At 42.9% G+C, this 10528-nt stretch overlaps 1 protein-coding gene across 8 annotated transcripts in view; it reads left to right on the top strand.

The window, feature by feature from the left end:
* si:ch211-220f16.2 (golgin subfamily B member 1) overlaps positions 1 to 7254 on the top strand; it is an 87674-nt gene extending 80420 nt beyond the window's left edge. For all 8 annotated transcript variants that reach the window (XM_049718576.1, XM_049718579.2, XM_049718578.2 and 5 more), the window contains 8 exons: positions 190 to 263; positions 1043 to 1070; positions 1795 to 1941; positions 2193 to 2309; positions 2619 to 2713; positions 3538 to 3630; positions 3712 to 3823; positions 4884 to 7254. In XM_049718576.1, the coding sequence (XP_049574533.1) occupies positions 190 to 263; positions 1043 to 1070; positions 1795 to 1941; positions 2193 to 2309; positions 2619 to 2713; positions 3538 to 3630; positions 3712 to 3823; positions 4884 to 5042 (825 nt within the window). In that variant the 3' untranslated portion in view covers positions 5043 to 7254. The remainder of the gene's footprint in view (positions 1 to 189; positions 264 to 1042; positions 1071 to 1794; positions 1942 to 2192; positions 2310 to 2618; positions 2714 to 3537; positions 3631 to 3711; positions 3824 to 4883) is intronic.
* Positions 7255 to 10528: the final 3274 nt, after the last annotated feature.

The raw sequence follows: 10528 nt of genomic DNA, 5'->3' as shown, positions 1-10528 counted from the left end.
TCGCTACATTGTTTCCTTTTGCATAAGCACGTGAAGGTTGAGTCAAATTTGCTTTTTTCAACGTTCTATTGGTACTTCTACGTTAGGATGTGATGCACATCAGCTGCTGCCCATAATACTTAGTGTTTGATGGGATTTAAAGATCAATTTTCACAAGAAGCTGTTGGTCTACTATTGCTTCTCTTGCAGATGAAAGAGCTGCAGCCTCGACTGACACCTGGAAAAGAAGCCAGCAATTTGCCAAATGAAACTGCTCTTCAAAGGTAAAAGTAGACTTGATAGATGTGTCTGTTTGAAATGCTTGTGTTTAATGTGTGTTCGTAAAGAGGAATAAAGCTATGCTGTCAAAACTTTTAAAATATGAATATCTTCATTATCTGATGCTTTTTTACTTTAAAAGTTTTGAGATAGGCGGCTCGGTGACGCACCGGTTAGCACGACCGCCTCACAGTTAGGAGGGTGAGGGTTCGATTCCACCTCCGGCCCTCTCTGTGTGGAGTTTGCATGTTCTCCCCGGGCCCGCGTGGGTTTTGTCTGGGCACTCCGGTTTCCTGCCACATCCCAAGAACATGCTTGATAGGCCGATTGAGCACACCAAATTGTCCTTAGGTGTGAGTTCGAGTGCGAATGGTTGTTCGTCTCAGTGTGCCTTGCGATTGGCTGGCAACCAGTTTAGGGTGTCCCCCGCCTACTGCTCAATGACTGCTGGCCAGCATGCCTGCGACTTAATTCAAACTTAATACTTATTCCACCAATGCAATAGTAATCAGTGTGCTGTGTTTTGAGCAGTGTTGGTACATACAAGATACTCTTGCAAAAAAAGGTTTAGTCCTCTTTAATAGTAATAGTTTAATAGTAAACAGTTGTGGATAACCGCCATCAAAAACAAAGCTATCAAGTCTGTGTTTATTCAGCTTCATTTACCAGCATGTTTACAACATTTAACCCCTGTTGTACACTTCATAATAGTGATCATATTTTGACACTTCTGGAGCAAAGTCAAAGAAATTTCAACAAATCAATGCTATTTTACTGCTTGCAGGTCTGAAAGAGACACACAACCAGTCAAGGTAAATTTGTATACTTTCACGTTCTGACTCTGGCATTTTCTCCAAGGGATGATGCACATTGTGCAAACTGTGTGATGCTTTGGAATAAGACCTAATCATCTAAAAAAAAAAAAAATAAGACAGCTGGACAACTCATTGACTGATTTAGCATAAGGACTCATTGTGATGTGAAATGTACAATCCTGTATTGTACTCTAAGTCTCGTTATATAATATGCTGTACTGTATACACCTTTTTTAATCCACAAAAAAACTTGGGGTCAGTATAGAAACAAGTTGCTAGAGAAGGAGGACTTGGGTGAGAATAAAGTTGAAATAATTAATATATATGAAATGGCGGGGATGGCTCCCATTCATTTGAATGTAATCAGCGTAATACATGCAACGGTCGGTCCCGTGCATATTTACCAAAGCTTTGCCATTTCATCCACAGTTGTAGAACCGTCAACACACGCAACACGACAGCTCAGTCATGTACACCCTTGTCGCTCAGTGTGCAGCTGGCTTTTTGTAACATCATGCATCCAGCTTGATCCCTAAACTATTTGTGATAGTCAATAATGGGAAATTGAGGGACTTTCTGAACTGCACCACTTTCAACATTTGAATGAAAGTTTTTATTTTGTCCTTGAGATTCAATAATACAAGGCCTCTATTGTGTTACAAGTTTACTTTTTAATATGGTTAACCATTCATCACCGTTAATATTTGTGGATAATCATTAGGAAATGGTGAATCCGGTAAGCCAGAAGGAAATGGAAGAGGCGGTGAGTCGATTGGAAGCAGAGAGGGTCCAGCTGCACAGAGAGCTGCAACTCTGCTTGTATGACATCCAGCAACGAGACCAGTACTTTGAGCAACTTAACTCAAAGGTTTGAAACTGTTAATGACACAACACAACTCACCTCTACATACTATTCTAATTGCTAGGAGGGGTAACATGATTGGTGGTTTACTGATAAACTGATATAAAATATGAGTAATATTAATGTCTCAAATGTGAACTAACCTTCCTACCATATTTTTCATTTTGTGTTGTGCTGCAGATGTTTTACCACATTGTTTGGTCTTCTGAATTAATAACGGAGCGGCAAACCTCTTATGTTCTTGTCCCCATCCACAGCTACAGCAAGCAATGGAGGAGAAGGGTGCTGTCACCGCCCACCTTAGTGCTATGTCCCAAACCCTGAGTGACACCCAAAATCGATGCCGCTGGCTGGAAAGCCAAGGCCAGACCCAGGTAACGTTTCCCAAAAAGATCGTGTATTTACTGTTCTGTTTAGATAGTGTACGGCACTCGTTATGAATTGTCTTTCATTTTCAAGTTTTGAAGACATAATACTTCTATGTCCTTTGTCTCTATAGTAAATTGTCAGATGTTCTGCCATTGGGTCAAGTGAGAGTGATCACAGTCGCTTACATTGCTGCTTTTAGATTATGTTCATGGTGACTATTAATTGAGTGTTTGTGCAATTCCCACTTTGTATTTTTAGTTAAAGCTGTTTTGAATCTGAAAACAATTGTAGTATTGTGTTTTCCTGTCTTTTAGGGTGCAGTTGAAGCACAGGTGGCTCCCGGAGGTCCTCAGGAAAAGAACAGCACAGTTGTTGCTCAAACAATTGAAGTTGACCAGCTCAGAGAAAGGTGGTCACATCACAGATGATTACAGTGGCCCTGAAGTTCAATTCACAGAAAAAAATATCTAAACAGACAAAAAAGTAATTGCAAAAACAAATTAAAAAACACACAAATTTAAAAACAGCAAACAAAAATTGCAAAACTAAACATTTTTTATTTATTTACAAACCTTATTCAAAATCTAATTGTCTGTCCCTCCGTCCTCGTTATTTTGAAAGTGTTTCCATCATGGCTTCTCAGTCAGTCAGTCCGTCAATCATCATTCCCTTAAAATGGGGGAAAAAAAACTTTACGTGCCACTTTCCGCACAACTTGGGAATCATACCTGATGTTTTGTTTGGTTCTTAGCACAGAGCACTAGCCAGTGTACCAATCAGCCAGAGAATGGTAACTCAATTCCCTAGTAGACAAGAAGGTGGGGTGGGTATTGTATTGTAAAATAACACTTGACACATTGGCTGAGAGAGTGGGATGTCCGTCCGATTACAGTTTAAATATCTTATCTAATGCACAAAGATGGCTCCTATCCTAGCACCAGACAGTAGTCAGTCTAGATCAAGCAGTCGTCCTTGCCAAACTTGACAAGCCAGCATGTTTCGTACCAGGCATACCACATCCATCCATCCACCCAATTCCCCGCCAACCACACACCCATCCATCCATACATGCCTCACCCTAGCCGCAGTTGAGTACATGAATGCTCCACCTCAACTATTTTGTAGATATAGTTTTTCAAATGTAGCACAAGTAGTCCTCCATACTATTTCTTTGTAGCGCTGTCAAAAGGCTTCTTGACTCTGACTGTAGATGTTACTTTGCTCCACATTTAGGCTCCTTGAGGTAGAGCGGAGTCTGGCAGATGAACGGTACCGAAGGGAGACTGCCGAAGAGGCTTTGCATCTTGCTGAGGCCAGCACAAAAAGGTGTTGACACAAAAACACCCTGTATCAACTGTCACATACAGTGATGTGCTCAAAGGTAAATGTTATGTTCTGCACCATCAGTTCAAGTCTGTCTCAAGATCTTCGGAGAGACTTCAGCAGTATCGAGATGGAAGCAGATGATGAGTGGGAAGCTGTAAGCCTCAACCCAAACCAGCCACTGATAACACGGAAGGTAGAAGCTTTTATGATCCTAAATCAATTAGATTTTCCCAGTGAGCCACATTAGGCTGAACTCATGATATGAAGTTTGCCATGTTTTTGAATACACTTTCTGATATGTAAAGTAAACGTCTCTTTGCTCGTCCTTATTTTGTCATTGAAGCAGACGCAACATTATATTTTTGCTTTTCATATAGATACTAGATGTTCGTCAGCTAGCCTTAGCGAGTGCCATTTTAGATGGCCATTCATACGAGCACTTATTTTGTCATATTTGAAGAATGATTGACCTGCATATTTCATTTCATGTATATTTGCAAAGGGACAGATTCCACAACATAGACAAATGAAAATGAAAAATCTCAAATGCACAGCATCACAGCATTATGTAATTAATGTTAATTTCCAATTCCCGTCCCTCGGCCCATGCTGCCAGTCTCATTTTCATTCAAATATTTACACACACTTGAGGGGCCGCTTTTAGTTTACTGCCCCAACCGATCACTTGTTTCAGCTCAGTTGTCCATGGTTTTAATGCAAATACATGACTGGCAATTAATCACCTTCATCCGTCACTCAGAGTAATGCCACATCTTCCGGAGTTGTTTAAAAGTGACACCAAGGATGAACATTTCATTGGATTTCGACTGACACGGATGGTTTGGTAAACTTGTTAACATGTTATTTATGCTATAGTTATTTGAATAACTCTTAATATGTTAACAAACCAGGCACATTCTCAGTTCGTTGTTTATGTGCCATGTAATGTTAGCATACCGTACAATTATTATTAGTATTACAATTCCGTACAATTATTCAGCCTCTATTCTATTTTTATTTTAAATTGCCTTTCAAGATGACATGTCTGTTCTTGGTGTTGGATTTTATCAAATAAATTTCCCCCCAAAATGCAACTTATATTTCAGTGCGACTGATATAGCTCTTTTCCTTCTGTATTATGCATTTTATTGGTGGTGCAATTTGTACTCCAGAGCGACTTATAGTCAGGAAAAGACATACTTTCTTTACCAGTCAAATTTCTGTGTCTGATTTGTGTGTGACTTGTGTGCCAGATGAAAGGCGGAATGGTGGCATGCAGACGTTGGTTCAGAGGAAGAGGCCTGTACTTTTCCCGGCTGCTGATGAGCCGTGCACGCTCACGTTACTTCTTTCTTGCCTACTTGGTCGCAATTCACGTGCTTGTCCTAATGTGCCTTACTGGTGCCCTCTAAAAAGGTAATCAACAAGTTGGAAGTTGGTCGAGAGGTTTAAAAGAAATACCGTATTTGCCGGTGTATTGGTCGACCTTTTTCGATCCAAAATCGACCGAAAAAAATCGACCTCGACTTATACACCGAGTCATAAAATTTAACTTCGTATTCATCGCTTCAAATGTGATGGTAACCAAGGCCGTTTCTCATGAATCTCATTGTGCGTTGCACTTAGAAAATTTAAACCGGGCGGCGTGCGCGAGTGCGCGGCCCGCTGGAAGTCGAATGAGGCTCAGCGATCTCCTCCGCGGTGCTTATAAACAGCCATCCGCTCGGCGGGGGCTATTTTCGGCCACTTGGCGCGTGCGCACGGCCTCCCGGATGTGCCGGGCGGCGTGCGCGAGTGCGCCGCCCGCTGGAAGTCGAATGAGGCTCAGCGATCTCCTCCGCGGTGCTTATAAACAGCCGATCCGCTCGGCGGGGGCTATTTTCGGCCACTTGGCGCGTGCGCACGGCCTCCCGGATGTGCCGGGCGGGTGCGCGAGCTCGCCGGCCGCTGGAAGTCGTATGAGGCTCCGCGATCTCCTCCGCGGTGCTTATAAACAGCCGATCCGCTCGCCGGGGGCTATTTTCGGCCACTTGGCGCGTGCGCACGGCCTCCCGGATGTGCCGGGCGAGTGCGCGAGCTCGCCGGCCGCTGGAAGTCGAATGAGGCTCAGCGATCTCCTCCGCGGTTCTTATAAACAGCCGATCCGCTCGGCGGGGGCTATTTTCGGCCACTTGGCGCGTGCGCACGGCCTCCCGGATGTGCCGGGCGGGTGCGCGAGCTCGCCGGCCACTGGAAGTCGAATGAGGCTCCGCGATCTCCTCTGCGGTGCTTATAAAGTGCCGATCCACTCGGCTTGGAGCTATTTCCGGCCTCCCGTTGGTGCCGGGCGGCGTGCGCGAGCTCGCCGGCCGCTGGAAGTCGAATGAGGCTCCGCGATCTCCTCCGCGGTGCTTATAAACAGCCGCATGTGCACGGCCTCCCGGAATTTGAACACATTTCGTCAATAAATTTCGCATATTGAATTTTGAAGTTTAATATAATGCAACAATTGAGCTCGACTTATACAAAGGATATATCATAGAATCGTAAATTTCCGTCGAATTTTAGGGGGTCGACTTATACATCGAGTCGACCTGTACACCGGCAAATACGGTAGCTAAGTCCCTATTAATTTATTTGTAAATTACACACTAGCGTGTCATTTGCTTTATAAACACTGGCACAGTCAGGTAACTGGGATGTTCATCCTTTGATAGTCAATTGTCTTTTTTGTTCACAGCTTTGGTAATAGTTGCACAAATTGCAAGTTGTAAATAGATTATCTGTAAAAGTGGTTTACCGCACAAAGCCTTAAAAGAGTGATATCACAATATAGGCTAGAGAACCCTTAGATGTAAACACTTTACAACCTATTAACAATAATGTCATCTCTGGCATGTTACTCACTAGAGGAAATCAAACCTCTCAACTTGGTTTCCCTGTCAACAACAATACATTCACTCTTGGGGTTGTTTAATTTATTTCCCAAATACAAATGTTGGTAAAATTTTCCCGTTTGTCTAATACATTGCACATGATCCTTATGCTGAGTAAATCTATGCACTGTAACTGCATTTGGGTGTATATATTATCTCAGTGTCAGAAGCACTGAATCATAACAGCAGTGAGATCAATACGATGCTCCATTTCAATTCTTGTTGGATTGAAGAGCAAAGCAAAAAATGTTTTGAGGTTGTTTTTTTTTTTTTTATTTATGGATATTACTGATATTTGGGCTGATATCTGATGACTTGTTTAGTCTATGTGTATATATGTATTTCTATCATCCTCCAGTGTGAATGTCATTGAGAGAACACCTTTAGACAAAAAATAATGATGAGTTGCAATAAGTTTGTATATTTCTTTGAATTAAAGAAATTCGGTTTATTATCCATTTTTACAGAATTTCACTGCTCTGATCAGTTAATGTCAAAATGGCCTCATGCTCTGTATATAAAGATGTGATGAGCAAACAGAAAGACTACTGAAAATTGTGCAGATGTGTCCTCCGTTTTCAAGAGTTTATGATACTGTTGGCCTTGATGACAGGAGGCTCTGCTTGGTGCAATACTGTTACTGAACTATTTTCAGATCACCATATTTAAAGATATCATTAAAGCTCGTTGATTTTCTTTGTTCTCTTCAGATGTGACTGATTATTATTTCAAATAGTTTGATTTTGACGAGTCCCGGTAGTAACATGAACCACACTCATTCTTGAAACAAAATGGGGTTTCAAATATAGAAGACCTCACAAACATTTTCCTCAAAACTGCTGTTTCTCTTGTGCAATAGCATCAACAGCTTTTTCACGCACCTAATTGGTCATTTAGATTTGTTAAATTAACACGGGTGCAAAAGGAATGGGACAAAGAGTTTATAGGGGTAATATTCGTAAATAAAACCATACATTCTATTACCGTATTGGCCCGAATATAAGACGAGTTTTTTTGCATTGAAATAAGACTGAAAGTGAGGGTCGTCTTATATTTGGGGTCTAGACATTATACCCATTTTCACTTGTGCGCAGCGGTAAGTTAAAGGTTGCTGGTATCGACTGAGTATGTTGCTGTGATCGTGTTGTCCGATCGCCGTTTGATTGACAGCTCCGGCGCGCTCAGAATCGACTGTGTATGTTGCTGTGATCGTGTGCGTCTTTGACACAAAGTGAGATATACTCACTTGTATAGTCATTTCATTGTTACTACTGTCCACTAATGTACCGTTTGTCCGATCGCGATTTGCTTCATGTGCGCGCCGTTTGATTGACAGCTCCGGCGCGCTCTTTTGAGTTTACCTCACATTGTACGAGTACCCGTTACGCAGCGGCATGGCGACTAACGGTCGCCAGCAAATGTATTTTGTTGTCTCGATCGATGTATGTTTGGTGTGTTGCCGAGTGTTTATGGTTATTTATTATTATTTTTTTGCCAATAATTCAGTAAAGCAATCAAAACTGAACCACGTCTTCCCTCCAGTGCTCTGACCGACACCCGGGGGCGAAAAGAGTATAACTATCCGAGCCAACCCCCTTTACAGTCCTCAGGCTCCCCAACAATAGCGGTAGCAGTTTGCATTATTTTATTACAATGTTTTTCCTTATTCAGATTTGTTTCAAGGCTACAGTATACAAGTAATGACTTGAGAGGTAAAGATGGCGGCGCCCTGTGAGGCTGCGGCCAAGCCGGCTCCCGATAAAAATGTGTGTTTTGTGTTAAATGTACCGTCCAAATCGTCTCCGAGAATCGCATACGACAGAAGTACACTATTGGGACTTAGAAGCAACAACTGCACAAAGGATATATCCGGAGTTAACTTTGCCATGGATCGCGAAACTCTTCGCGGTCTTGGAATAATGTTCCGAGACAAAGGAACCGCCGAGGCAGCGGGCTCCCCCTCCCCCACCAGCCGACACTGGAAGCAGCTGAAGCAGCGGTGGAGTCTGAGCACACGCCGGAGAAGGCGAGGTTCCCGAGCCGGCATCACACACCGACTGAAGAGAAACCCTCACAAAACAGCACTTCCATCTATTCTCCTTTCAAACGTGCGGTCGTTGGAAAATAAAATGGACTATCTCAAGCTGGACTTAACTACAGAACGAAAGGTGAGAGAATGCAACGCGATCATCCTCACAGAGACGTGGCTTCACAACAACGTTCCGGACAGCGCCATTAAACTGGATGGGTTTACAACTTTCCGCGCGGACAGAAACCACGCCAGCACGGGTAAATCTCGAGGAGGTGGTGTGTGCATTTACATCAACAACAACTGGTGTACAAACGCTGTAGTTACTACAAGTCACTGCTCAGAGAACATTGAGTTTTTAACCCTTGTTGGATTTTGTCCACAATTTAGGGAGCGCGTTATCTGCGCCTCACGGCAAAAGCCTTTGCCAATCACCTGTTATCCAATTTACTCACTGCGTGCTCGTTTGATTTCTTCAGATTTAGGAAAATGCAAAGACACTGAAGCAGAAATTAGACTTAGACAGATTGGTTGAGTTCAATCACAATTCTTGTTCAAAAAGCTCTGTTTTCAGGAAAGTACAATACAGCGCTGGGCCCTTCAAGAGCGGAAAGTCTCCATTCAGAAAAGGCAAAGTCCAAGGTTGTTAGATCAGTTTTATATTCAGTAGCACATTGTGGGCCGGGATTGATGGGCGATGAGTCTTCGGGGTGGGGCAAGTTCGAAGGAGAGTCTGCTTCCATGGGAGTGGTGCTGGTTATGGGCGATTCGGTGTGTAGGTGGGGGGCTGTTGGTGTGTGTGTGTGTGTGGAGGGGGCTGTTGTCTTCCATCCCGTCTCTCGGCCTTGGCGATCATCTTTGGCCGAGTTCTCGGGTGGGGGCTGTTGTCTTCCCTCCCGTCTTTCGGCCTTGGCGATCATCTTTGGCCGAGTTCTCGGGTGGCTCCTTCTGGCACCTGCTGGTTTTATCTCCACGTGACCTTCCTGTGAACATTCTCCTCCAATCTTGGACATAGACTATCGTACCTCATTCTTCCAATTGTGTCATCTTGTGCGAATTTATGTTAGCTTTTGGCTGTGACATCATTAATCTATTGCTCTTACCTGACTATGTAAAGTTTGTGCTTTTGATACTTCATGTCTTTGCTTACGTCATTCTATTCTTAGTTTAATCATGTTTCCAACCGTATCTTTTCTTTGTTAGGCCAAAATATTTCCCTCTGTGCAGAACGTTCAGTAGTAATCAAAAACTGGCCTCTAGCATTAGTCAAAACACAAGATACAATCAAGTACTGAACGGTCAAGACGACTCTGGCTGTGTCCATGATTCAGAGAAAAAACATCAGGCATGCATTCCACAGTTCCTTAAGGGTCATTAAGCTATTTAGGCAATATATCAAAAGTCATTTGTTATTTCAAAGTCCTCAGAAATATATCAGATCATAAAGTTATAAAAACCTTTCTCATCACCACTTATCAAAAATGTCTAGTTATGTCTTCTTTATTGATTTGGTGTGTAGGTATAATTATATCCTTAATGTTTCTTTTATTTATTTATTTATTTAATATGTGAATATACTTGTCTGCTTATGTACTTTATTCAATGAGGTTTGAGCATATCTGTTTTTGTAGCGAGGCAGGACTTTTTGTATTTCGACCTCATTCCTTCACCCTCAACTGCCGTCCATTCTACCTACCGCGTGAATTCAATACCGTCAACATCACAGCTGTTTACGTCCCCCCCCAGCGCTAACATAAAGGAAGCACTCTCCATCCTGTACAACAGGATCCATCCTAACGAACAGACCGCAGACAGTCAGAGTCGGAAACAACTCCTCAGCGACCACCATCATAAACACCGGGGTGCCGCAAGGATGTGCTATCCCCCCTGCTGTTCACGCTGATGACCCACGACTGCTCTGCCAGATTTGAAACGAATCACATCATCAAATTTG

This window comes from Syngnathus scovelli, chromosome 4, assembly GCF_024217435.2.
Source record: "Syngnathus scovelli strain Florida chromosome 4, RoL_Ssco_1.2, whole genome shotgun sequence".
Taxonomy (NCBI): Eukaryota; Metazoa; Chordata; class Actinopteri; order Syngnathiformes; family Syngnathidae; genus Syngnathus; species Syngnathus scovelli.
This window is presented reverse-complemented; position numbering and strand designations above follow the sequence as displayed.